At 41.8% G+C, this 27,910-nt stretch overlaps 2 protein-coding genes across 2 annotated transcripts in view; one reads left to right on the top strand and one right to left on the bottom strand.

Moving 5' to 3' along the window:
• The window catches only part of LOC143301145 (dynein axonemal assembly factor 3-like), a 20,239-nt gene extending 18,013 nt beyond the window's left edge, over positions 1-2,226 (bottom strand). Inside the window, exons 1-4 of the mRNA XM_076615216.1 lie at positions 2,028-2,226; positions 1,690-1,734; positions 810-904; positions 1-17 (exon numbers count right to left, since the gene is read on the bottom strand). The exon at positions 1-17 is cut by the window's left edge and continues 77 nt beyond it. Of these exons, the coding sequence (XP_076471331.1) occupies positions 1-17; positions 810-904; positions 1,690-1,734; positions 2,028-2,106 (236 nt within the window). The 5' untranslated portion in view covers positions 2,107-2,226. The remainder of the gene's footprint in view (positions 18-809; positions 905-1,689; positions 1,735-2,027) is intronic.
• Positions 2,227-2,441: 215 nt separating this feature from the next.
• Positions 2,442-27,910, top strand: part of LOC143301179 (CWF19-like protein 1) — a 28,481-nt gene continuing 3,012 nt past the window's right edge. Inside the window, exons 1-13 of the mRNA XM_076615277.1 lie at positions 2,442-2,487; positions 4,145-4,229; positions 4,557-4,632; positions 5,665-5,766; positions 9,051-9,262; positions 9,935-10,047; positions 11,187-11,271; positions 13,971-14,096; positions 16,486-16,645; positions 18,880-18,956; positions 21,667-21,782; positions 23,869-23,962; positions 27,680-27,793. Coding sequence (XP_076471392.1) covers positions 2,462-2,487; positions 4,145-4,229; positions 4,557-4,632; positions 5,665-5,766; positions 9,051-9,262; positions 9,935-10,047; positions 11,187-11,271; positions 13,971-14,096; positions 16,486-16,645; positions 18,880-18,956; positions 21,667-21,782; positions 23,869-23,962; positions 27,680-27,793 — 1,386 coding nt within the window. The 5' untranslated portion in view covers positions 2,442-2,461. The remainder of the gene's footprint in view (positions 2,488-4,144; positions 4,230-4,556; positions 4,633-5,664; positions 5,767-9,050; positions 9,263-9,934; positions 10,048-11,186; positions 11,272-13,970; positions 14,097-16,485; positions 16,646-18,879; positions 18,957-21,666; positions 21,783-23,868; positions 23,963-27,679; positions 27,794-27,910) is intronic.

Below are 27,910 nucleotides of genomic sequence, written 5' to 3'. Positions count from 1 at the left end.
GTTTCAACTACAAAGAACTGGAAAATAGCAATGAACACACATGACATGTAGGCATGAAAGACACACACACACATAAGCACACAGACATAAGAACACGCACACACAAGCACACATGCACAATCATGTACACATGCGTTTGCATGCACACACACACACATTCATTCACGCACGCACACACACATACACACACACGCGTGCGCGCACACACACACACACAACACATGTACACATGAATGAACTAAGCTGAGAAGCAAGGGGTTGCAGGGGGAGATCATACAATTCATTATAATGACACTACCCCAGTCAGTAACAATATGAATCAGAATCATTTTAACTCGGAAAAAGAAATTTGTCTGACTGGAATACTGACTCATTAATATATATCATCGGTAATAAGAAACAAATTATCACATGTATACATAAACTCAGCCTCACAATCTTCCCACTCAAGTCTAACGGTCTGCCATTCTTCAGCATTTGCTGCACAATGCACCAAGCATGTAAACTCAAATATGTAACTATCAGCATAACAACATACATCACAGCAAGACTGCCCTTTTCTTTGTGGATAGACACAAACTCTGCTCCTTAAAATACTTATTTGCTTAACCCTCTTCATGTCCTGTGGAGCATAATACCAACATCACAACAGAGGTCTACATTGATGCCTTTCTTGTACTGTTTTTTGAAAAACTAGACAAGATACATAATCTCAAGCAACAGCTTGAACGTAGGTCAACAAAAAAAGAGGTACATCATACAGGTAAGTAACCAAGAAACTTCCTAGAACTTGTTTATTATTATCATACGTGTAATTTTCTCTTTGTGTGCCGGTGTCTTCGGGCGATGGTTGTCAAAATATGACGGAGGTCCCCGCCACCGACCACCAAAATCTTCAGAGAATCTGTAAGTGAATGCAGAAACACCTGCCACTCAAAGAATGCGCTTCAGATGTTGCAGAAACAAATCTTAAGAAAACAAATAACAGAAAAATATATGAGTGGAGTCGAAGGATATCGATGGACTCTGGTGTTGTGCATTTTTCCCTATAATATAGTTAGTCAGAAATGTGCAAAAAGATTCTTCTGAGTATCTAGCTTTTTTCAATGTCACACTTCAGTGTAACATCATTTTCCATATGTAGACATGTGTGCATCTGTGTAAATGTATATACACATATATGTGCGTCTGTGTGCATGTATGTGTGTGTATGTGTGTGAGTATGTATGTGTGTGTGTGTGTGTACCACCCAGTGTGTGTGTGAGTATGTGTGTGTGTGTGTGTGTGTGTGTGTGTGTGTGTGTTAGAGTTAAGTGGATGTCATACTCAACCAATCACATTTCCTCTTTCTCTCTCTCTCTCTCTCTCTCTCTCTATCTATCTATCTATCTATCTATCTATCTATCAATATATCCATCTATTTCTGTCTGTCCCTCAAGGCCTGACAAAGCACATTGGGTTACACTGCTGGTCAGGCATCTGCTTGGCAGATGTGGTGTAGTGTATATGGATTTGTCCAAACGCAGTGACGCCTCCTTGAGCTACTGAAACTGAAACTGAAACTTCTGTCTGTCTGTCTGTCTATTTCACTCTTCACTCTCTCATTTGTCACTCACTGGTCACACACACACACACACACACACACACACACACACACACACACAAACCATACATACACCATGTTTTTACCTGGGCCTTTGTTCAGATCCAGTTTTTTCATCAGTTCGGAGACACCTGAAACAAAATAAAACAGAAGTTCTAATATCAATTCTACACAATTCAACAAACGCGCTTATGTTATCAAGCATACCACTTGCCGCCTTGATCTCTCTCCAGCAAGCGTCTGTAAGTATTTTCGGTGTTGTTTGCTGTTGTTATTTATTTTCCTGTCTTTGACATTGTATTGTATAGGGGGGGGGTGTGTGTGTGTGTGTGTGTGTGTGTGTGTGTGTGTGTGTGTGTGTGTGTGTGTGTGTGTGTGTGTGTGGATGAAATACATGAATCCGATTCTGGAATCTTCGCTTCACCTGTTTCCTGCATATCAATAGCAGGGCTGAATCCCCACCAGGTGATATTCCCAAGGCCACCAAATCCTTTATCAGCCATTTTCAGCCGCTTCGAAGTTCTGAGTTGACAACAGCAAGTTACCGAACACTGACTATGGCTATGTTGCGGTTATAACTAGTCCAGTCACGCCAAAAACCGTCCCCAAGCAGCCATCTTTCAACAAACCAGTACTGCACTCAATGATTATTTTCAGTAGTGTGGCTAAAATATCCATTAGAATACTTTTTGCTTTAAAGTAAACAATAATTAAAACGCCTTCAATATCTATACAAACGTTAATTCGCTTGATATAGATGGTGTATCTCTTTTTCTTCCCCTCATTTTTTTTGGGGGGATGGGTGTTCGATTTCCGGTTTACTGCGCGACAACTTTCACTTCTAAATTGTTTGAAAGCATGGCGTCGGCAAAACCTCTCAAAGTGTAAGCAAATTATTTCACATCTCCAGCGTATCTCACTCAAATCCCCAGTGTTTGAGACATGAAATAGTTCTTATGCAATATGAGGTTGGTTCGTTGTGTGCAGAATGGTAGCTTGCAGCCTCCCATTGATCACTATCAGAAAGCGGCGGGAAGCGTACACATATATAACTATTCATTCTTTGTTGTTTGTTACTTTCATTTTTTCAAACAAGATGCTAAAATCTGGACTGATACTGTTTATTATTATTGTTAGATAAGCATACGCCCTGTCCATGTATTCAGATACAGACATTATTTCATAGATTTTCTTTTTAATTCGTTAACTGATGTTATATTTTAATCCACAGGATGTTGATTGCAATCCTTTGTACATTACTCTTTTATTCATATGCACACACGTAAGCTCACACACACACAGAGAGAGAGAGAGAGAAGCATACATGCACACACACACACACACACACACACACACACACACACACACACACACACACACACACACATTACATATCTTCTATCACTAGTTAAAAGATATTGAAGAAAAGAAAAGCTGTTCAAGCCTCCACTCCAGTCTTTGTTCGTGCCCTCTGTCATCACACAACAGGTACACTAGCTCATAAGTCATTAAGTCATTGTGATCATTCTTGTCCTAGGCCTGTTGTTGAAAGGGCTTTGTGAAAATAATATCACTCTTCTGTTCTGTAAACAGTAATCTGATATGTTTGTTGTATTGGTTTTTTTTTTTAAATCGATAGACTGATATGCTTGGTCACAGTGATTTATAAGGATGGAATGAAAGATTAAGATGAACAATTAATTCTTGTGCTCACCTGAGTGCATTAATGTGATTGAATGAAGTTCAGAAGCATCCCTGAATTCTAGATTTGAAAATTTGAGCATCACACTCCCTTCAGGATTGGCAGAGTTGAACTTAGAAATACATGTTTTCAATAAATTAGTTTGGAAAGTAGATTAAGAATACACTACAAATTTACATATTTCCTATCCCGATATGAATATTATGTGTACATTCATCAGTGCAGTGTGTAGGAGAGTACAAGATGATTTAAACTTTGTATTGAAATTTAGGTAAAAGCTCAGTATTAGCTGGTTTCTAAAGTATCCCAGTAAGAATAGAATTGCATATCTACATGACTGTGAGTGAGGCTAGTTGCATGTTGGTTATTTGCATATAAAGCATAGACTATAAAGATCATGGTTATGAATGGGAACTTTAAAAAATGAAAAGGAGAAAAAAAAAAAGAAGAAAAAGCAAAGCAGTGCACTTCTAGTTCTAGAAGGGAAATACCCTACAGTTAACATTACAGTACAAGTATATTTCCAGTGAATGAGCAACACCTGTATCAGACAATCTGAGAAGAGGACACAGTGCAGGTTTTCAAGTCTGATTCTAGGAGTTTCCCACTCTAGGCAAATTTACCGTTTTTGACAAATGTTGGATAGGATAAATCAAACCCTTGGCAACCTTTCTCTTGGTAATCTTGACAAGCGCAGAGATCACAAACATACTTGATTTCCCTTACTTTCAGACATTGTTGTCTGATATGTGTGGAAGTGTGTACAAACAATTGTTTGTTTCTTGATATCTGATAAATAATGATAATGATAATTAATACCATCAGCATGTGTGTTGCAGGATGGTGAGTGGAGACGTGGAGGGAAACATCACTCAGCTGTACACCCGCTTCAACAAAGCCAACAAGAAGGGTGGACCTTTTGATGTGAGTATCACAGAAATTTGCAGCTTTTCTCCTCTGTACTGCATTTTTTTCCATTTGCATAAACACTACAGCATCTTTTTTATCTTTTTTTTTTCACGTGCGCGTGCGCACACACACACACACACACACACACACGTATTAAAATGTTTTTTAAATGGCTCCATTTGTTCCTGACCTTACAAATCTACAGCTGTCTGGTGCATCATCAATGCTCCAATAGTATTACTTTATTTGGTGTATACCTAGCAGTCTTTTTCCTTTAACTGGTGATGTATGTTGTAACCGGAAGACCTGATCAGGGAAATGGCCAGTCTGTTTATTTTGCAGCTCCTTCTGTGTGTGGGTGATTTCTTTGGTAAAGATGGCTCCGACTGGGAACAGTACAGATCTGGAAAGCTGAAAGGTGAGGCATTTCGTTTAATTTCTTGTTCATGTTTGTTAATCACAATGGGCCTCAATGAATATTTGCATACGTTTCGTAGCCTGGATGGTTGAATCTATAAGTATCACATTGCCAGCTTTTTTTTTTTTTTTTTTACTTGAAATCTGTATTTCATGATTTATTCATAAAACTGATGGTTCCACATTAAGTGCTTTTCACTTCAGTGTCATATTAGCCAGAAAGACCCGGTAAAAATAAAAAAGAAGATTGTAATTTCAGACTGGTTGTTGTCTTTCATTTTGAATAATGACATTACCAGTACATTTATTCACAGTATCTGACAGAGTTAATAGAATTAATTGAATAATGATTGTATTTTCTGTCTGGTTCAGTGGCTGTTGTCTTCTGTTTTGGAATTTGCGTCTGTGTGTACATCACTGCTCAGGTAACTTTAAAGTTAGACCATTGTAACTGTTTCTGACAGTTTTCTAGCTCAACAGCTTTCCTGTTACTGACAGGTCCCAAACTGTGCCTTGCGTCAACTCTTATTCTGCAAAAAGGAAAGCTAAGAAATGTGATACTGCTTTTGAAAGAGCTGCATGTTTGAGTGAATTCAAAGTTGCATGTCTTGCATATCACTGTTTTGATGGGTCACTTCTGAAGTATCTTTACACATGCCTCTTTTCCTGTACTTTTCATTGCTTCAGTGAAAAACTCTTGAAACTTCTGCAAATTAAAACGAAGACAGTTCAGGAATATTGCTTTTATTTCGCTGCACCAAAAATTTGGAACTCCAGTCTGTGTAACTCAGCTGCTCTGAGCGAATTTGAAATCTCAAGAAACATTTGGTTTGCCAAGCATTTCCTCAGCAATGTTATAAGTTGTGTGCGTGTAGAAGGAGGTGGCTGTTTATGAGTTTGGTGATAGTGCTTCAGTTTGTGTGAATGGGGTGTATCCGGCACATTGACTTGCACTATTCTGAGTGTTTACTATTATCGTTAATGTCATAACATTTATTATATTATCATAACAATCATTATGTCTGTTTTGCAGCGCCTGTTTCAACTCTGATCCTTGGACCTTGCAAGCCGGAGCTCACTGATTATTATCCCGATTCGGAGGCAGGAGAGCTGTGTGAGAACATCACATATCTGGGTAAGTCAGTCCTTCTGGTGGTCACTGTGGACACTTTGGTGCTGGTCTGTCACTGTCCACAGTGCTGAAGAGATGCACAGTCGCAAAGACACACTTTCACCTCATCGACAACCCCAGTCTCTAACTTTATGGGAAGTCGTCAGGGAAGTCCATCACAAACAATGAAGACGTCAGTGACTCACACTGAATCCTGGATGAATAAAAAAAATTTTTTTAATTTTTAATGTTTGGATGGAAGCCATGGGTTGCCGATGCACCATGACGCCCGCCCTCCCCCGCACCTCCTCCCCCTCCCTCCCAACCCCCCACTCCAAGCACAGCCACTGTAGCCAGGACACAGGGCGTCACGTCCTGACCACAACTGAAACGCAGGAGCTGCCAGAATGAGGAAAGGGGTTCAACATCAAGCCGCCTCAGGGGCCCCTCTCCAGATTTGTGTGGTTTACTTCCTCAGCCGTTCACTTTCCAAAGTCTTCCCACATGGCAGCATGTCCATTTCCCAAAGACTGGAAGACTCGTGGAAGGTGGGGACTGTCATTTTCTCTCTCTCTCTCTCTCTCTGTGCAAGGGAAGTAATTCATTTCAAAGGCCCCTGCCTTAGTTTTTATTACTCATGCTTGTGAATGAGTTGTTTCCCCTTAAATGTTGGGCTCTTGACAACAGTGAAAGATGCCAATCAGCATGTGGTCTGTGAGAAGAATGATAACAATATTTCTGACTGACCCTCAAACCTACCAAGCAGAGAGCTCATGGCATTTATCATAAAAGTTACACATGCATATTTATACATGCAGATAAGTACATCACACACACACACACACACACACACACACACACGCACGCACGCACACACACACGCACACACACACACACACACACACACACACACATTACAGAAGTTCAAGAAGCATGTTAGTCAATATCATGGTAGACAGAACGGAAGAGGTCTGTTTTGAGAGACTTTTAAACTGAGCTGGGGAATCCATGTGGTGGACTGAGCCAGTCAGTTTGTTTCATACCTACTGGAGTAAGATATGGAGAAGAACTGAAGCACCGACCAACACATAGCTGACAAAACTCACAGTTTTCTTCTTTTTTTATTGTTCGTTTTTTGTGGGGGTTTTGTTTGTTTGTTTTGGTTTTGCTTTTGTCTTTTCAACATTTTTTTTTAATTCCCCATCATTCACCCATCCATTCCACAAATCTTACATTCATTCATCATCATCTTTCTGCTGTGGTCGTCATACAGGGTTACCTGCAAATGGACAGGAAAAGAGAAATGAAAAGTGTCATGGAAACATGCAACAGACAATGTTGGCAATGACATGATATTGTAAAATGCATAGAGCTTCAAGAATATGCGCTATAATAAAACATCTTAATAAATACAAAAATAAATAAGTAAATAAATAAACATTTCTTGAGACAATACGGATAAAAATGCTATATCAATGTATTACTGATGATTTTTTTTTTTTAGCCTCTATTCATTTTTTTAAACTATGCAGCTCTTTTTTTCCAACAAAGTAAGTCATATTTATAGATTCTGAACAAGCAAGGCAATATAAGGTTTAACAAAACAAAAATGCACGCTATAAAAATCATAATCTGCAAAACGAAGAAGACATGGAGGTGGACACATCATTTGACAACTTGCACAGCTCAACGTGAGCACGTGAAAACAGAGAGTTACGGCCCTGATGAGACACACAACCCTGACACGAATACCTTGACCTTCACAAAGAGACATGTGTGAACAGAACTCACTTAAAATTGTCATCATTTTGCTTGCGACACGCCTTGCTTCAAGACGTACATCGTGTGGATCAATTAAAATTATTTTGTTGTTTTTTTTTAATTGAAAAAGAGGTGGGTAATTTTTTTTCTCATTTTGTCATGCTTCTCAACTATTATGTCTTATTTATTCTGTCTTCTCCTGTTTGAGCTTCGGCTTCCCTTTTTTTCTGTTTTCTGTTCCAGTCCTCTTCAGTCCTTTTCCTTTGTTGCTCTTTGTTTTTGTTTTGTTTGGTTGGGTTTTTTTTTCTTGTTTTTGTCATCTTTTCATTCTCTTCTCTCTCACCAGCTCTTTCTTTCATCTTTTCCTCGCCTGAACCTTAATCTTCTCAATGCCCTGTGACACATGAAAGGCCACCAGCAGAGATCTCCACTGCTGCCTGTCTTGTGCTAGCTTCCCCCAAGGTATCGCCGTTCTTTTTCGGTTGTTTTCTGCACCATGTATTTTTGTATTTCTTTTCTATCACAACAGATTTTTCTGTATGAAATTCAGGCTGCTCTCCCCAGGGAGAGCGTGTCGCTACACTACAGCGCCACCCTTTTTTTTGTATTTTTTCCTGGATGCAGTTTTATTTGTTTTTCCTATCGATGTGGATTTTTCTACAGAATTTTGCTAGGAACAACCCTTTTGTTGCTGTGGGTTCTTTTACGTGCGCTAAGTGCATGCTGCACACGGGACCTCGGTTTATCATGTCATCCGAATGACTAGTGTCCAGACCACCACTCAAGGTCTAGTGGAGGGGGAGAAAATATCGGCGGCTGAACCGTGATTCAAACCAGTGCGCTCAGATTCTCTCGCTTCCTAGGCGGACGTGTTACCTCTAGGCCATCTGATCTTCCTCACACACACTCTTTTTTCCATCTGGTGTCTAGTGAAATACTGTTCTTGGAAGTGCATCGGGTGGCTTTCAAAGAACATGTGCTGTCCAAGTGGAGTGATGGCCTAGAGGTAGGACGCTAGTCATTCGGATGAGACGATAAACCGAGGTCCCGTTTGCAGCATGCACTTAGCGCACGTAAAAGAACCCACGGCAACAAAAGGGTTGTTCCTGGCAAAATTCTGTAGAAAAATCCACTTCGATAGGAAAAACAAATAAAACTGCACGCAGGAAAAAATACAAAAGAATGGGTGGCTCTGTAGTGTAGCGACGCGCTCTCCCTCGAGAGAGCAGCCTGAATTTCACACAGAGAAATCTGTTGTGATAAAAAGAAATACAAATACAAATACACTGTCTTCTTCTCAAGTTCTCAGTGATGCCCAGCAAGGAGATTTTTTTTTTTTCTGGAGGTCAGTGTTTGAGATGGTGTTTTGCACACACACACACACACACACACACACACACCCCAAACCCCCCCAAAAAAATCTTTTTGATTCAGAATCTTATTCTGTTTTTCTGTTAAAAGTTAAGAGATGGAAAACAGTTTCAACACTGAGAACTATGGTGGTTTATTTTCTTGTTGTTTTTTTTCTACTTTTCTACTATGTTCAGGTCGTCACGGGCGCTTCAGAGGAAGCTCAGGACTTCAGATCGTGTACTTCAGTGGGGTGGAGGGGGAGGGAGAAAAGGGCCTGAGCACGTTCAGCTCCAAGGATGCCCTCAGTCTGCTGCAGCCAATCAAAAACGACTCCCACTTCAAAGGCGTGGACATCCTCCTGACGTCCCAGTGGCCCCGGGGTGTGGACAAATACGCTTCAGATGCTGTAAGTGGGATCACAGAAAAGAGAAAGAAAGTGTGGATGGTTGTCATGGTCTTCAGTGTCAGCAGGTTCGTATGAATTCACTGCCTCTATTGTCGTAAGAGGCTCCAGGACCTTTAATTTTTGACTCACTTGTGTAAACAAAGTGAGTCTATGTTTTAACCCGGTGTTCAGTTGTCTGTGTGTGTATGTGTGTGTGTCCGTGTGTCTGTGTGTCCATGGTAAAGTTTAACATTGAAATTTTCTCTGCAACTACTTTGTCAGTTGACACCAAATTTGGCATAAAAATAGGAATAATTCAGTTCTTTCCAGTCATCTTGTTACAATATTGCACCTCTGGGATGGGCACAAAAAAATAATTTAAAAAGAAGCCTAATTATATGCAAACTGCATTTACTGTTATATTTATATTTTTTGTATTCTCTAAACTTGGCACTTTGACCTCTTATTCTGACACAACAACAAGAGGAGTCATTATTATCATTTTTGGTTCAAACAGGAACTTCTTTTGCTAAGCATGGAATTTTTATTTATTTTGCAAACGTTTTGGTGCAGATAGTAAAAAAGGGAAATTACTCTGTAATTAATGCTAGGGGACTTAATTTATCACAAGTGAGTCTTGAAGGCCTTGCCTCTCTTGTTTAAACTGGTATCGTTCACTTTGATTATTTGCAGGAACTGGACAGAAGGAGTGATTCTGAGCTGATAGGTGAGGTGGCCCGTGTGATACGACCTCGCTATCATTTTGTCGCCTGCGAAGGAGTCAGCTATGAGAGACAGCCATACAGGTAAACAACTGCATTGCTGCAGCTAATGTTCTATGCATTTTTTTGGAGAGTAATATTTTCCATGTGAAGTGAGTGTTGTTATATTGGCTGCATATGAAATGAAAACGATGTGTGCTGTGGCCAAACGGTTAGAGCACCGGACCCTTACCCAAGTCTCCAGAGTTTGATCCTCGGTTTTTGACACACCTAGTGGTTTATAGGTGGAGATTTTTCCAATCTCCCAGGTATCAGCATATTGCTATCCTGCTAGTGCCTGAACCCTCTTCATGTGCATATGCATGCAAAAGAGCAAATTCACACTTTAAAGATCCTGCAATCCATGTCAGCATTTGGTGGGTTTTGGGAACAATAACATACCCAGCATGCTCACCCCTGAGAACAGAATATGGCTGTCTATGTAAAACGGTCAAAAACATGTAAAAGTCCACTTGTTTGTTGGGAGTTGCAGCCCACAAACACAGCAGAAGAAGAAATGAAAATCTGAGGTGATTGTTTTTTTCCTAGCACAGCTATGATAAAGCACCAAGTAATGCCAGTTTCTTTTGTCAGTAATAGGACATAATTTTGTCAGACCAAGTAAATGAAGCGTGGTAACAGAAACTTCAGTTTTCAAGAAGCCATTAACTCAATGTTCTAGTCACTAGCAAGCTCCTTTTCAGTAGAATCAGGTTTTCTTTGTGCTTGTGTAGATGCAGTGAGGATTATAACCATTGCCATTTTATTCTGCGGCACTGTTATTGGTTTGTTTGCTTGTTTTTATCCACAATAGAATGTCAGCAGACAATTTTAGTCCTCTGGTGAAAAAATTTACAGACTAATCAACATCAAAGGGATATATATTGAAAATGTTTAATTAACATACTAAGAACACCACATATTAAGTCCCCTGATGATGACAATGATGGCTTAGTCACAGAGCCAGACTGAGTGAGCGTCCCTCGTAGAGCAGAAACCACCACCACATCTCTCCAACAACAGCGCCCCCCATGAATTTGCCGACACAGAAGACATTGACAGGACTGGACTCACCCCTAGCACGGAAGATGATAAGAATGACGATAATAATTCACTAGGTACGTGTTGTATGTTGGTTTTGATATACTGGTGCTGTCAGTAAAGGGGAAGCTGCTGTGTGACAGGAACCACCGGACCATGCAGGAAGCCCCTGAACACGTGACACGCTTCATCGCTCTGGCCAGGCTGGACAACAAGGAGAAAAGGAAGGTCAGTACACATTACGACAATGAAACGTGTGAAAGCTGATATTATATATATATATATGTATGTATGTATGTATGTATGTATGAGGCCAAAAGAGGTTCAGCAGCAGGCAGGGAGCAGCACTGTCTCTGTGCATCAGTGCCATCCCATGAGCAAAAGGCAATGAAGCCGAAAATTTTGGGATCATTTTAGATTTGGTTTGTTGGACTTTTATCAGTTTTTGTGTGTGTGTGTGTGTGTTTATATGTCTGTATGGAGGCGGCGGGTTGGCGTTGTTGAGAGGGCCAGAAGTAGAGGGCCCAGAGTGTCCGCGAATCGATTGCAATCGCGCTTTAATTTTAGCCCGATCGCCCAATCGAGCCATATAATTATGTGACCTGGTTGAAGACATAATTTGACAAAAAACAAGAACGCCAGAGAATCGACAAACAGACAAAAATACAGAAAAAAAATAGCTGTATGAAGAGCACAGGAACAGGAATCAAGATGGCTGCCGGAAAAAGAGAGCGCTAGTCAGGGGGGCAAAGGTGAGGTTACCTACTTCCGGGAGGTTATCGGCCATAGCTACTTTCGTTTTCTCCGCATAGGCGGATAGTAGTTTGCACAGGACAGGAATGTCAGACCCCTGCTGGAGTCTGCACAAGTGGGTCACGGTAAGTATGTTACTTAAAAGTAATTTTAGGAAGAAAATATATATACTTTCTTTTTTCTTTTTTTTTCGCTGGCCCATCTGGTTGTCCAGTCATGTCTGTTCTGATTCACCATACACAGGAGGAGACCACCTGTTTAGTCCCCTACTGACAAGACAACAAAGATAATCCAGTCACAGAGCCAGACAGAGCATAAAGCTGTTAATATGATTGATAGATATGTTGGATACGAAAGCTAGGTATTATACTTGATTTATCATTGCTTAGAGGTTTGGTTGTAGCTTTGGACATTCCTCTATTAGAATTGGTTTGTTATTGTATTTTTGGGGGTTTTTTTGTTGTTTGTTTTTCTTTTTCAATCAAACTTCACATTATGACAGATATACATTGATAACGATAGTAAATAGAAGAAACTGACAGAAAGGACAAAACAGGGTAATATTCAATTATTTCTTGTAAACATTTTTTCCAACACTGATGGGTTTGTTTTTTTTTGCCCCTCAAGGCTTGATTAAGCACATTAGGTTACGCTGCTGATCAGGCATCTGCATAGCAGATGTGGTGTAGCAAAAATGGATTTGTCCAAACGCAGTGACTCCTCCTTGAGTAACTGAACTGAACTGAACTGATGTCAGCTCACTCCGGACGGTGGAACGCCATAGCGTTCTTGACGTAAGGTAGCATTCCGGATGACGGAACGCTATAGTGGTTTTGACAATTAAAATTTTTTCCACGTTTTCCTCATGGGGTAACATAACAATCGCAGCTACACCGGGCATTGTGAACGTGTGAAGGGGCGAATGGAAAGTTTCTTCATGAGATTTTGTAACAACACACTCCACAGCAAGTTCAGGACCCCACACGACAAGCTAATGTGCATACGTATCAAAAATGGCGTCGCAGGCGATACAAGTGGAAATTTTTTTAGCAAACTAGATCACGACAGCGGCTTTTACCGCTGCTGAAGTGATTGAAATGCTTCAAACTGAAGGTTTCGACATCGACAAGGATGATGAAGACGTTGAATAAAGTATCTGCAGTGAAGAAAGCTACCAGCAAGAAGGTACTGATAGTGACTCAGCTTCTGAGAGCAGTGAAGAGGGAGGAGGGTGGGCGTTCACACGACATGAGGAGAGGGGTCAGTGGGTCAAGTACAGTGAGTTTCGTTCAGTTACTTTATGTTTTGTATTTTTTGTGATTTTTTTCCTAACCCTAACAAATGGGTCGTCTGTAGGGAAAAGCAAGGGAGAAAACTATTCGTCCGGAGTGAGTTAATTCTTAGTGCTCTGGGCCCATATGCTGAGGAGGAAAAGCACATTATAGATACCCATTCTGGTAATCTGTTGTGTCTGAGGATGACATCTATGCACTTCTCAGTGTGGAATTGCATGTGGCTATGGAGCCCAAGTTTGGATCTGCATGGGCGTCCACAGTGATGACAGAGAAACTTTCCTGGCTCTTTGGACACTCCTGCTGCTGCTGCTGCCTTCCTGGGCTTCAGCAGTGCTGCTGCAGCAGTCCTCAGAGCTAGTGGAATGATGGCCTAGAGGTAACGCGTCAACCTAGGAAGCGAGAGAATCATGAGTGCACTGGTTCGAATCCCGACACAGTCGCCAGTATTTTCTCCCCCTCCACTAGACCTTGAGTGGTGGTCTGGACACTAGTCATTCGGATGAGATGATAAATCGAGGTCCCTAGTGCAGCATGCAATTAGTGCAAGTAAAAGAACCCACGGCAACAAAAGGGTTGCCGCTGGCAAAATTCTGTAGAAAAATCCACTTCGGTAGGAAAGCAGTTAAAAAACAACTGCAGACAGGAAAAAATACAAAATATGGGTGGCGCTCTCAGTGAAGTGACGTGCTGTCCCAGGGGAGAGCAGCCCGCATTTCACACAAAGAAATCTGTTGTGACAAAAAAGATTGTTACAATACAATACAATGCAATACAATACAATACGCTTGTGTGCATGCTTTGTCAGTATTATTATGATTATTATTATCCTTTATTACTATTATTGTTATTAATGGTTCGGTTGCTTTTTTTCCCCCCCAGAGTCTGTACGCGTTCTCCATTGTGCCCATGTGTAACATGGACAGGGCCGAACTGGTCAAGCAGCCGCCAGACGCCACAGAGTGCCCCTACAAGACGTACGAACTGAAGGGGGCTCAGTCCCAAGAGGTAGTGCTGTATGTGGGTGGGTGTGCCCATGTGTAATGGTGTGGTGGTCCGTGTCATACCACCTCCCTACAGAAATGCCTTGCCCAGAATCTGACTAGTCGGAGTTTTCTGGTGTGGTGGCCTTGTTGTCTTCTTCTTCTTCTTCTGCGTTCACTCGTATGCACACGAGTGGGCTTTTACGTGCATGACCGTTTTTACCCCGCCATGTAGGCAGCCATACTCCGTTTTCGGGGGTGTGCATGCTGGGTATGTTCTTGTTTCCATAACCCACCGAACGCTGACATGGATTACAGGATCTTTAACGTGTGTATTTGATCTTCTGCTTGCATATACACACGAAGGGGGTTCAGGCACTAGCAGGTCTGCACATATGTTGACCTGGGAGGTCGTAAAAATCTCCACCCTTTACCCACCAGGCGCCGTCACCGTGATTCGAACCCGGGACCCTCAGATTGACAGTCCAACGCTTTAACCACTCGGCTGTTGCGCCCGTCATGGCCTTGTTGTAAAGTGTCCACCTAAACAGTAGCAAAAATCTGAGCACGCAGGATCAGATCCCACACTCAGCAGTTCTAGTTGTTGTTGTTTTTTCTCCTTCTCTCCCTCTCCACTGAATGTTGAATGGTGGTTTGGACTCCACTCATTCGGATGAGATGATAAACTGAGGTCGTGTATAGCATGCGTTTAGTGCACATTAAAAAAAAAAAAAATTGTGACAACAAAAGGGTTATCCCTGGCAAAATTCTGTAGAAAAATCCACTTTGGTGGAAAAACACTTGCAGACACAAAAAAAAAACAACAACAAAAAAAAAACGTGTATATGCATACATATGGGGCTGCATTAGAGCGAAGTTCTCTCCCAAGGGAGAGCAGCCTGAATTTCACACAGAAAAATTTGTTGTGATAAACGAATGATACAATTTTACCGTTTATATGCTTTGTGTTTGTGAGTCACACATAACATGTATATGTCATTGTGTGTGTATATATATATGTATACATGTATTCATTTGGGTAGGGAGTGATGTACTTATGTGTGTATGTGTAAGGTGGGGCCTGGGTATGTATTTTTGTCGGATGAGGGTTGAGCCTTGGTGTCTGCAGATTGTTGCAAGTGCATTGCGTGTTTGTGTGTGTGCATTTGTATACTTGCGTGAGTGTGTGCGCATGTGTGTAGGTGTGCCCGATTTCTCTGAATGTGGCCCATTATGGTTCTTGTTTTACTTGTTTCTTTTGCATTCTACATATATTTCACTTTGTTATGTTTGGATGAATTGACGTTTTGTTTAGTTTGTTTGATTAATTCATTTCATGTCGATGTTTTTACACTTTGAAAAAAAAAAAAAAATGATATAGCTGATGTGAATCAGTCCACATGCTTTGACGCCTCCTGGAAACTTAACTCACTCAGTACGGCCAGTCCTCTCTTCTCCTCTACACAGACCCCTCGGATTTCCAGTGGGTGTCTGAATGACCCAACCTTTAGCTTCTGTCATCAGAACTGTGGTATTCTTTGTCAACATTCACCTCTTCAGTACAAGAGCCTTCCACTTGCAATATTTTGATGATGGTAATTGGGGTGAAACGCTGTTAACGTCATCTCTTCCGCCGTTCGTATGGAGAGAGTTAAGCGTAGTGGGACTTTCAGGGTTTCTGAACTGGGACTGTTTTTTCGTGTTTGTGTGTGCTCATATAAGTAGGTGTGAATGGGCTTTGTTTTTAAACATAGTTTGCTGTTTTCTGCCTATCAGTTTGCTGATGATTATGGGTTGTTTTTTTCTTCATCATTATTGATATTAAGGGTTATTTCTTAAGAAGAAAAAAATATATATATATATATTTATGCCAATGCACACACTGAGGGATGAAGTTGAACATTGTATCAAAATGTTGTGAACTTTTGCTTTATCACTCAGGCAGTGGGAACTGTTGCTGTCCACAGAACAGCTTGATGTGTGTGTGGCTTACGGTATAAATACCACATTAACTTATTGACTGCACCAAGTTGCATTTCACAGGATTATGCACAAGATCAAAATAATTAACTGTTATTGATATTATTATGTGGTGCCTTTTTACCATCAATAAGAATTAAGTTTGTTGTAATGGCATTCATGCAGATATGCAAATATTCAAGATCTGTATTTGAAAAACTGAAGATCATAGTTGTGATTTTGAACAAATGACAGGGAGAGAGTAACAGTGGTGATGGTTGTAATATTTAAAATATTGATAAAAGAAGAAGAAAGAAAAAGTACATAAATATCAGAAAGAGAGAGTAATGGTGGTGATGGTTGAAATATTCAGAATATTGATAAAAGAAAAAGAAAAAAGGCACACACACACACACACACAAAGCACAAGACTAACCACCGACACTGAATGTCAGGAAGAGACCGGGCAGCAGTTTTTCTACGACATGAGCCAGAGGTCAGGAGGTCGGGGCAGAGGTCAGCGCGGTGAGAAACGCAGAGGTCATCCCGACAGAGGGGCACGAGGAGGAGGAGGAGAAGGAGGAGGGAGAGGAGGAAAGGCGCCAAGAAGATCGGGTAGATTATTCTGTCCGCTGTGTTCGTGGTCCATCATACTGTTTTCGTCTGCTGTCGCTGGATACGCTCTCACATGCACACACCAGCACTCATGCACACAACGCAGACACGCATGCAGTCACAGACAAACACATACTCTCTCTCTTTCTCTTCATCTCTCTCTCTCTCTCTCTCTCTCTCACGCACATCTATGTACACTCTCTCAGTCTCACTGTCTCACGCACAGACACACACACACACACGCACACACACACACACACACACACACATGCATGCATACATACATACATACATACATGTAGATAAAATCTTATGTGTTTGTGTGTTTAAAGAGAGACTCTTCATGGTCACATTCTTTAATCATAGTAATGCAAGAAATCAGGTCTGTGACATCTCAGGACTTGATTTTCTGTAATTATTGGGATACAACTCACGGATTTGAAGACTGAATGGATAGCCACCTTGAGATCCAGATGGACAACAAAAGCTGTTCCAAATTCATCCAAACCCAAAAGAGATCCTCCCATTGGTTGTGAAGAATTGAAAGGCGGGTAGTCTTTGCTGTGCAGACTGCGCACGGGGCGTACTTACTCATTCTTACTTGTTAAAGGGGGGAAGAGGCCCTTTAATGTCTTCCCTGTGACGAGCTCTCACTGTGAACATGTGCTCATTGACTGCTGGGATCTGCATGACGTTAGACACAGACATTACAGGGCAGATTTTCTGAAGACTGTTTCGTGATGTCCCTCCATGGGTGCTATTGGACTTCTTGAAAGGAGTGAACATTTTAAATCAGATTTCAATGTTTTAAACTCTGGAAGATTTTTTTTTGTTTTTGTTGTTGTTAGTGTTGTTTTGTTTTTTGTTTGTGAAAAGATGGAAGCAGAGATTAGTTTATATTGCACTTTTTTACCCTTGACTTGAAGTACATGCTGACAGGCGCAATACCCGAATGGTTAAAGCATTGGACTTTCAATCTGAGGGTCCTGGGTTCGAATCTCGGTGACGGCGCCTGGTGGGTAAAGGGTGGAGATTTTTCCGATCTCCCAGGTCAATATGTGTGCAGACATGCTAGTGCCTGAACCCCCTTCATGTGTATACGCAAGCAAAAGATCAGATATGCACATTAAAGATCCTGAAATCCATCTCAGCGTTTGGTGGGTTATGGAAACAAGTACATACCTGGCATGCACACCCTGAATATGGCTGTCTACATGGCAGGGTAAAAAAGGTCATACATGTAAAAGCCCACTTGTGTATATACGAGTGAACGTGGGAGTTGCAGCCCATGAACGCAGAAGAAGAAGAAGAAGAAGTACGTGCTAAAGTGGTGATAGCCTTAAGAGGCCAGGCTCCAAGCACCATAATTTGATTTGATATAGCCACCCTGAGAACACTCTGACACGGAACATTTGTTTCAGTGGCCTTTGTTGTTGTTGGGTTTTTTTTCAAACCAATTCAGTCGGTGATAAATCTGAACCAGTGCCAAATACATCTACTGAGAGATAGAGACGAGATGGGGTTTGGTGTGTGGGTTGATTATGGGATCTAGTTTTCCTTACTTTTAGTGTCAAGAGTCATATTTCTGCATTTTTTGTGCGTTTTTGTTTTTTATGTGTTGTTGTTGTTTTCGTTGTTGATTTTTCTTTTCTTTTTCTTTTTGCACTTCATCACATAAATGTTTATAATGTTCTGTAACAGGATAATGCAACAAACTCTCCAGAGGAAATCATTATATATGAGAACCGTTTATCCAACCTAAACATTTGCACGTCAGTTGTACAAATAACAAAGCTCGGTAGGTTGTTCATTCATCTTCCTTTCCGTAACTGTAACAGATGGATTATTGTCATTTGTTCTGGTTATCGAAAGATGATATTGTGGCTTGAAAGAGAAAGAAGTCGCTGTTATAACCGAAGACAGGTGCTAATAAGTATCCATTTCATCATCATCACATTCATGAAACAAACCGTTTCCAACTTCGCCGTACCTTGTGGGTGAAGAATTACCTTCACTCTCATTTGATTATTCATAACTCTGTCAGTTTTGCAACTGTTTAATTGAAATTTGATGACTTTGTTCGTTTATGTTTTTTTTTTTTTTTGTTTTTTTGTTTGTTTGTTTTTTGTGCAGTTCCCTGCCAAAATATGGTGTTGTTTTTTTGTGTTTGTTGACAAAGTGATAAAATAAAACAATGGAGCCATTGTATAAAGGATGAGATGTTGTGGTTGCAGAGGACGCCAGTGACTGCTGGTTCTGTCTCGGAAGTCCGCAGGTAGAAAAACACCTGGTCGTGAGTGTAGGTTCACAGGTAGGTTGGAGGTCCACCGCCTCTTGAGTTCTTTTTTTTTGTTCTTCTTCTTCTTTTTATCATGTTTATTCTACTTTCTGTTGTTATTACTGTATGTATCTGTCACAATTTAAAATTCGAATTACAAAGTTTGAAAAAACAAATAAAATAAAAGAAACACCTGGTCATCAGTGAAAAAAAGAAATCTCTTGGTTGAAAGTGTAGGTCCACAGTTGTAGGTCCACCTCCTTTTTGCACTTCTGTCGTTGTTGTTTTTTTCATGTTTATTCTACATACTGTCATTATTCATGAATATCTGTCACATTGTAAAATTTTGAAATACAATATTTGAGAGAGAAATCAGGAGAGAAAAAAACAAAAAAAAACTGGTCATAAGTTTACAAGTCTGATTCACTTGGGGGAAAAGGGGAAGTAATGCCAGTAGCTTAACTTGCGAGGAAACGGGTTAGTTAAAATAATCCTGTTGTTGCTGCTGTTGTCGCTGTCATCGTCAACAGTCACCAGTATGGGCAACGGGGACAATAAAACTAAAATACCTCCTGGTTGTTGTTGATTGTGTAATGATCTTGGTCATGTTTGTTGAAATGGGGGGAGGGGGGGGGGAGGGAGAGACACATCTGTTTCCTGTGACTTGTGTAATCATTATCTTGGTCAGGGTTGTTGAAATGGGAAAAAATATCTGTTTCCTGTGATTTGTGTAATTATTATCTTGGTCAGGGTTGTTGAAATGGGAAAAAAATATCTGTTTCCTGTGACTTGTGTAATCATTATCTTAGGGTTGTTAAAATGGGAAAAAATATCTGTTTCCTGTGATTTGTGTAATTATTATCTTGGTCAGGGTTGTTGAAATGGGGAAAAAATGTCTGTTTCCTGTGACTTGTGTAATTATTATCTTGGTCAGGGTTGTTGAAATGGGAAAAAATGTCTGTTTCCTGTGACTTGTGTAATTATTATCTTAGGGTTGTTAAAATGGGAAAAAATATCTGTTTCCTGTGACTTGTGCAATTATTATCTTGGTCAGGGTTGTTGAAATGGGAAAAAAATATCTGTTTCCTGTGATTTGTGCAATTATTATCTTGGTCAGGGTTGTTGAAATGGGAAAAAATGTCTGTTTCCTGTGACTTGTGTAATTATTATCTTGGTCAGTGTTGTTGAAACAGTGAAAAAATGTCTGTTTCCTGTGACTTGTGTAATTATTATCTTGGTCAGTGTTGTTGAAACGGTGAAAAAATGTCTGTTTCCTGTGACTTGTGTAATTATTATCTTGGTCAGTGTTGTTGAAATGGGAAAAAATGTCTGTTTCCTGTGACTTGTGTAATTATTATCTTGGTCAGTGTTGTTGAAATGGGAAAAAAATATGTTTCCTGTGACTTGTGTAATCATTATCTTGGTCAGGGTTGTTGAAATGGGAAAAAATGTCTGTTTCCAGTGACTTGTGTAATCATTATCTTTGTCAGGGTTGTTGAAATGGGGAAAAAATGTCTGTTTCCTGTGATTTGTGTAATTATTATCTTGGTCAGGGTTGTTGAAATGGGGAAAAAATGTCTGTTTCCTGTGACTTGTGTAATCATTATCTTGGTCAGGGTTGTTGAAATGGGAAAAAATGTCTGTTTCCAGTTACTTGTGTAATCATTATCTTAGGGTTGTTAAAATGGGAAAAAATATCTGTTTCCTGTGACTTGTGTAATCATTATCTTAGGGTTGTTAAAATGGGAAAAAATATCTGTTTCCTGTGACTTGTGCAGTTATTATCTTGGTCAGGGTTGTTGAAATGGGGAAAAAATATCTGTTTCCTGTGACTTGTGCAGTTATTATCTTGGTCAGGGTTGTTGAAATGGGAAAAAAATATCTGTTTCCTGTGATTTGTGTAATTATTATCTTGGTCAGGGTTGTTGAAACAGTGAAAAAATGTCTGTTTCCTGTGATTTGTGTAATTATTATCTTGGTCAGGGTTATTGAAACAGTGAAAAAATGTCTGTTTCCTGTGATTTGTGTAATTATTATCTTGGTCAGGGTTATTGAAACGGTGAAAAAATGTCTGTTTCCTGTGACTGATGTAATTATTATCTTGGTCAGTGTTGTTGAAACAGTGAAAAAATATCTGTTTCCTGTGACTTGTGCAATTATTATCTTGGTCAGGGTTGTTGAAATGGGGAAAAATGTCTGTTTCCTGTGACTTGTGCAATTATTATCTTGGTCAGGGTTGTTGAAATGGGAAAAAATGTCTGTTTCCAGTGACTTGTGTAATCATTATCTTAGGGTTGTTGAAATGGGAAAAAATATCTGTTTCCTGTGATTTGTGTAATTATTATCTTGGTCAGGGTTGTTGAAACGGTGAAAAAATGTCTGTTTCCTGTGATTTGTGTAATCATTATCTTGGTCAGGGTTGTTGAAATGGGAAAAAAATATCTGTTTCCTGTGATTTGTGTAATTATTATGTTGGTCAGTGTTGTTGAAATGGGAAAAAAATATCTGTTTCCTGTGACTTGTGTAATCATTATCTTTGTCAGGGTTGTTAAAACGGAAAAAAATGTCTGTTTCCTGTGACTGATGTAATCATTATCTTGGTCATGGTTGTTGAAGCAGAGGGTGGACATCTGTTTCCTGTCCTGCAACTTGTGTAATCATTTTCTTAGTTAGGGTTTTTGAAACGGGGAGGAAAAAAACAAACAAACAAAACCAAAAAAAAAACGTCCGTTTCCTGTGACAGAGTTACATGGCGCTGGCGAAAGGCGGACTGGTGGCTGACCACGTGCTGATCCTGCCCATCCACCACCACAGGTGTACTGTGTCCGCCCCTGACGAGGTGCTGCAGGAAATAGAGAAATATCCTTCACTTGCTTGCGTGCATGTATTTGTATTTGTATTTCTTTATCACATCAGATTCCTCTGTGTGAAATTCGGGCTGCTCTCCCCAGGGAGAGCGCGTCGCTACACTACAGCGCCACCCTTTTTTTCTTTTTTTTTTTCCTGCGTGTAGTTTTATTTGTTTTTCCTATCGAAGTGGATTTTTCTACAGAATTTTGCCAGGAACAACCCTTTTGTTGCAGTGGGTTCTTTTACGTGCGCTAAGTGCATGCTGCACACGGGACCTCGGTTTATCGTCTCATCCGAATGACTAGCGTCCAGACCACCACTCAAGGTCTAGGAGAAAATATCGGCGGCTGAACCGTGATTCGAACCAGCGCACTCAGATTCTCTCGCTTCCTAGGCGGACGCGTTACCTCTAGGCCATCACTCCGTGTGTGAGCTTTCTGTGCGATGCAGAGTGACAGCCAAAGCGGTGATGCATCCTGCCTAGGAAAGCAAGAGAATCTGAAGGCAATGGGGATCATCGAACCCCACACTCTTCCAGAATTTTCTTCCCCTCCACCAAGACCTTGAGTGGTGGTCTGTATCACGTTGGTTGTTCGGATGAGATGATAAAACCATGGTCCCTTGCGCAGCATGCACTTTGCGTGCAGGTACACTGGCAGAAAGGAAAATAAATAAATAAATAAAAAAAGAGTGGCACTGTACTGTAGTGATGCACTCTCCCTGTGGAGGGTAGCCCGAATTTCACGCAGAGAACTGTTATTACAAAAAAATATAATGATGATAATACAATACGATGTGCACACATGGTCTGCTTTTGTTGACTCACTTGTGTAAACAAAGTGAGTCTATGTTTTAACCCGGTGTTCGGTTGTCTGTGTGTCCGTGGTAAACTTTAACATTGACATTTTCTCTGCAAATACTTTGTCAGTTGACACCAAATTTGGCCTAAAAATAGGAAAAATTCAGTTCTTTCCAGTCATCTTGTTTAAAACAATGTTGCCTCTCTGGGATGGGCACAAAAATTTTTTTGTAAAAGAAGCCTAATTATATGCAAACTGCATTTACTGTTATATTTATATTTTTTGTATTCTCTAAACTTGGCACTTTGACCTCTTATTCTGATACAACAATAAGAGGAGTCATTATTATCATTTGTTGTTCAAACAGGAACTTCTTTTGCAAAGCATGGAATTTTTATTTATTTTGCAAACGTTTTGGTGCAGGTAGTAAAAAAGGGAAATTACTCTGTAATTAATGCTAGGGGACTTAATTTATCACAAGTGAGTCTTGAAGGCCTTGCCTCTCTTGTTTCCAGTGAATTTGAAGCCTGACTGAATGACGCAGAAAAACAAAGGCAGCTCTCAGTTGGCTCTACCCAGGTCGGCAGCCTGTTGTGAACATTAAATAACTTCGCATTATTTGTTAACCACTTTGCGTTTGTCTCTGACAGAAGATAGGCACTATATAAACATCCACAGTGAATTTCTTCTTCTTCTTCTTCTGCGTTCGTGGGCTTCAACTCCCACATTCACTCGTATACGCGAGTGGGCTTTTTACGTGTATGACCGTTTTTACCCCGCCATGTAGGCAGCCATACTCCGCTTTCGGGGGTGTGCATGCTGGGTATGTTCTTGTTTCCATAACCCACCGAACGCTGACATGGATTACAGGATCTTTAACGTGCGTATTTGATCTTATGCTTGCGTATACACACGAAGGGGGTTCAGGCACTGGCAGGTCTGCACATATGTTGACCTGGGAGATCGTAAAAATCTCCACCCTTTACCCACCAGGCGCCGTCACCGTGATTCGAACCCGGGACCCTCAGATCGAAAGTCCAACGCTTTAACCATTCGGCTATGGTGCCCGTCCCACAGTGAATAAATAGATGGATTGCCTTGGATCATTCAAATTTTTCAGTTATTTCATTTTGAAACATACAAGTAAACTGCATGAAATTAAATGTTATGAACAAAAAATTATTGATGCGCGTTAGTTGCTTTTGTTTTGTTTTCTTCAAGAACACGTTTTTGAATTTAGCTCAGATGAATGTTCTCATTTTTGAAGGGGCGTGTATTTCCTTGACTGCCTTCACGTACAAATCTTCTCTAAGGAAATGTTTCAAGGCTGACGGGAAAGTGGTGGTTTTCTTTGAACGTAACTACAAGTCTTCACACCTGCAGATTCAGGTAAGTCTTCTTCTTCTTCTTCGTTCAGGGGTTGTGCCTCCCATGTTTACTCGTGTACACGAGTGGGTTTTCACATGTATGATTGTTTTTACCCTCGCCATGTAGACACTTTTCAGAAGGGGTGGGGGGTCCGGGGGGGTGCATACCAGGTCTGTTCTTGTTTCCACGACCCACCAAACAATGACATGGATTTTTACCCTCGCCATGTAGACACTTTTCAGAGGGGGTGGGGGGAGGTCCAGGGGGGTGCATACCAGGTCTGCTCTTGTTTCCACGACCCACCAAACAATGACATGGATTTTTACCCTCGCCATGTAGACACTTTTCAGAGGGGGTGGGGGGTCCGGGGGGGTGCATACCAGGTCTGTTCTTGTTTCCACGACCCACCAAACAATGACATGGATTTTTACCCTCGCCATGTAGACACTTTTCAGAGGGGGTGGGGGGAGGTCCGGGGGGGGTGCATACCAGGTGTGTTCTTGTTTCCACGACCCACCAAACAATGACATGGATTTTTACCCTCGCCATGTAGACACTTTTCAGAGGGGGTGGGGGGTCCGGGGGGGGTGCATACCAGGTGTGTTCTTGTTTCCACGACCCACCAAACAATGACATGGATTTTTACCCTCGCCATGTAGACACTTTTCAGAGGGGGTGGGGGGTCCGGGGGGGGTGCATACCAGGTCTGTTCTTGTTTCCACGACCCACCAAACAATGACATGGATTTTTACCCTCGCCATGTAGACACTTTTCAGAGGGGGTGGGGGGTCCGGGGGGGTGCATACCAGGTGTGTTCTTGTTTCCACGACCCACCAAACAATGACATGGATTTTTACCCTCGCCATGTAGACACTTTTCAGAGGGGGTGGGGGGTCCGGGGGGGGTGCATACCAGGTCTGTTCTTGTTTCCACGACCCACCAAACAATGACATGGATTTTTACCCTCGCCATGTAGACACTTTTCAGAGGGGGTGGGGGGTCCGGGGGGGTGCATACCAGGTGTGTTCTTGTTTCCACGACCCACCAAACAATGACATGGATTTTTACCCTCGCCATGTAGACACTTTTCAGAGGGGGTGGGGGGTCCGGGGGGGGTGCATACCAGGTCTGTTCTTGTTTCCACGACCCACCAAACAATGACATGGATTTTTACCCTCGCCATGTAGACACTTTTCAGAGGGGGTGGGGGGAGGTCCGGGGGGGGTGCATACCAGGTGTGTTCTTGTTTCCACGACCCACCAAACAATGACATGGATTTTTACCCTCGCCATGTAGACACTTTTCAGAGGGGGTGGGGGGTCCGGGGGGGTGCATACCAGGTGTGTTCTTGTTTCCACGACCCACCAAACAATGACATGGATTTTTACCCTCGCCATGTAGACACTTTTCAGAGGGGGTGGGGGGAGGTCCGGGGGGGGTGCATACCAGGTGTGTTCTTGTTTCCACGACCCACCAAACAATGACATGGATTTTTACCCTCGCCATGTAGACACTTTTCAGAGGGGGTGGGGGGTCCGGGGGGGGTGCATACCAGGTCTGTTCTTGTTTCCACGACCCACCAAACAATGACATGGATTTTTACCCTCGCCATGTAGACACTTTTCAGAGGGGGTGGGGGGTCCGGGGGGGGTGCATACCAGGTCTGTTCTTGTTTCCACGACCCACCAAACAATGACATGGATTTTTACCCTCACCATGTAGACACTTTTCAGAGGGGGTGGGGGGAGGTCCGGGGGGGTCGACCCACCAAACAATGACATGGATTTTTACCCTCGCCATGTAGACACTTTTCAGAGGGGGTGGGGGGAGGTCCGGGGGGGTGCATACCAGGTCTGTTCTTGTTTCCACGACCCACCAAACAATGACATGGATTTTTACCCTCGCCATGTAGACACTTTTCAGAGGGGGTGGGGGGTCCGGGGGGGTGCATACCAGGTCTGTTCTTGTTTCCACGACCCACCAAACAATGACATGGATTTTTACCCTCGCCATGTAGACACTTTTCAGAGGGGGTGGGGGGAGGTCCGGGGGGGTGCATACCAGGTCTGTTCTTGTTTCCACGACCCACCAAACAATGACATGGATTTTTACCCTCGCCATGTAGACACTTTTCAGAGGGGGTGGGGGGTCCGGGGGGGTGCATACCAGGTCTGTTCTTGTTTCCACGACCCACCAAACAATGACATGGATTACTGTATCTTTAACATGCATATTTGTTATTCTGTATACACATGAACGAAGGGAGTTCAGGCACTGGCAGGCATGTCTGTACGTGTGTTGACCTGAGAGATTGGAAAAAAAATTCCACCTTTAACCTTCCAGGTGTGCTGAAACTGGGGATCGAACTCAGGAAACTTGTGAGAGATTCCAGCACTCTAACCATTCAGCCACCACAACCATTAGCAATATATATATATATATATATGTATATATTTTTATATATAAGATTTGAAATGCTCAAAGACATGGAAGATGGAAACAAAAGTTTGACAGAAGCCGATTTCAGCTGAGAAGGAAACCAGCTGTGAGAAGAATTCAGTGAAAACGGGGATGTGATGGAAGCATTATGACAGAGGGGGGCAAGAGGGAGAGATTCCCAGAGAGGGTCAAGACAGTGAGTCTGACCTGACTTTGAGATATTACATCTTTCATAGTTTCTTCAGATACTTCTCTCTCTCTCTCCCTCCCTCCCTCTTTCTCTCCCTGTGTTTTGTCTTAAAATGTATGAAATGTATGCACAGAATTCCTTTGCAAATAGGCCAGTGGCCTTGCAGTAAATTATTTTTTGTAAATTATTTTTATGTTCAGAGTCACCCCTCCCCTCTCTCCCTCCTCCCTCTCTGTCTCTCTTTTTTTTTTTTTTTTTTTTTTTAACAGAGGGGGGTGGGGGGGTAAGAACCAATTATTGCACAGACTGTGAAAGGAGATTGTTTCAGAAGATGATGGGAGTATTCCTGATAAAACAGTGCAAACTTCAGGGGCAGTTTCGTAAAGGAAGGCGGGGGGGTGGGGGGGGGTGAGATGGGTGGTGAGCAAAATCAAGTAAACACAGAGATAGTCTCTGGTTTTGGGGGGGGGTTGTCAAGGAGTATGTTGTTAGAAATACCCACTGGCTGCTTGTTATTGGTAGGCGCTATGTGGAGCGGTGGTCTTGTGGTAACGGGGCCCCTACTGGGAAGAGAGTATTCATGGGTTCCAGTCCCACACTTAGACCAGATTTTTACTTCCCCTTCCGCTAGACTTTGAGCGGTGATCTGAGTGCTAGCTTTTCGGATGAGATGATAAACAGAAGTCCCGTGTGCAGCATGCACTTAAAAGAACCCATGGGAGCAAAAAGTGTTGGCCCCAGCAAAGTTCTGTAGAAAAATCCACCTTGATAACTACTTGGACTGTGGCAACTCGCTCTTCATGTTGAGGGCATCCCAAAATCCGAACAGCTATGTCTGTTGTGACAAAAGCTATTTCCGGTAACACAAGGGAGGTAACTTACCAAGGGAGGCTATTAGTCCGCAGCTACTTTCCATTTCTCCGCATGGTGGTCTAGTAGTTTACATAGAACAGGAATCTGCACCAGTGGGTCATGGTATAGCATGTTAGATTAAATGTAATTTTAGTAAGAAAATTTCCTATACAGTACAAAATGTGCATCAGTCTGTGTGTGCCTGTGGATGTTGTGTGATATGGGAGTCACCATGATGGGGTTTCTGGCTGTCCCAGTGTGTCCCCATTCCAGCCGACACCTTGCAGGAACTGAAAGACACCTTCATGCAATGTGCCGAGGCACAGTCGTTCGAGCTGTTCGAGATCCCTAAACACTCCGACCTGAAGCAGGTATACTTTGTGTGTGTGTGTGTTTGTGTGTGTGTGTGTGTGCACAAACAAACAGTTCACTGGCAGCAATGTGTGTGTGTGTGTGCATTATTGTGATTCTGTGTATGTTTGTGTCTC

This window comes from Babylonia areolata, chromosome 27, assembly GCF_041734735.1.
Source record: "Babylonia areolata isolate BAREFJ2019XMU chromosome 27, ASM4173473v1, whole genome shotgun sequence".
In the NCBI taxonomy this organism is placed as follows: Eukaryota; Metazoa; Mollusca; class Gastropoda; order Neogastropoda; family Buccinidae; genus Babylonia; species Babylonia areolata.
Note: the sequence above shows the minus strand (reverse complement) of the source record. Positions and strands in the feature narration are given on the sequence as shown.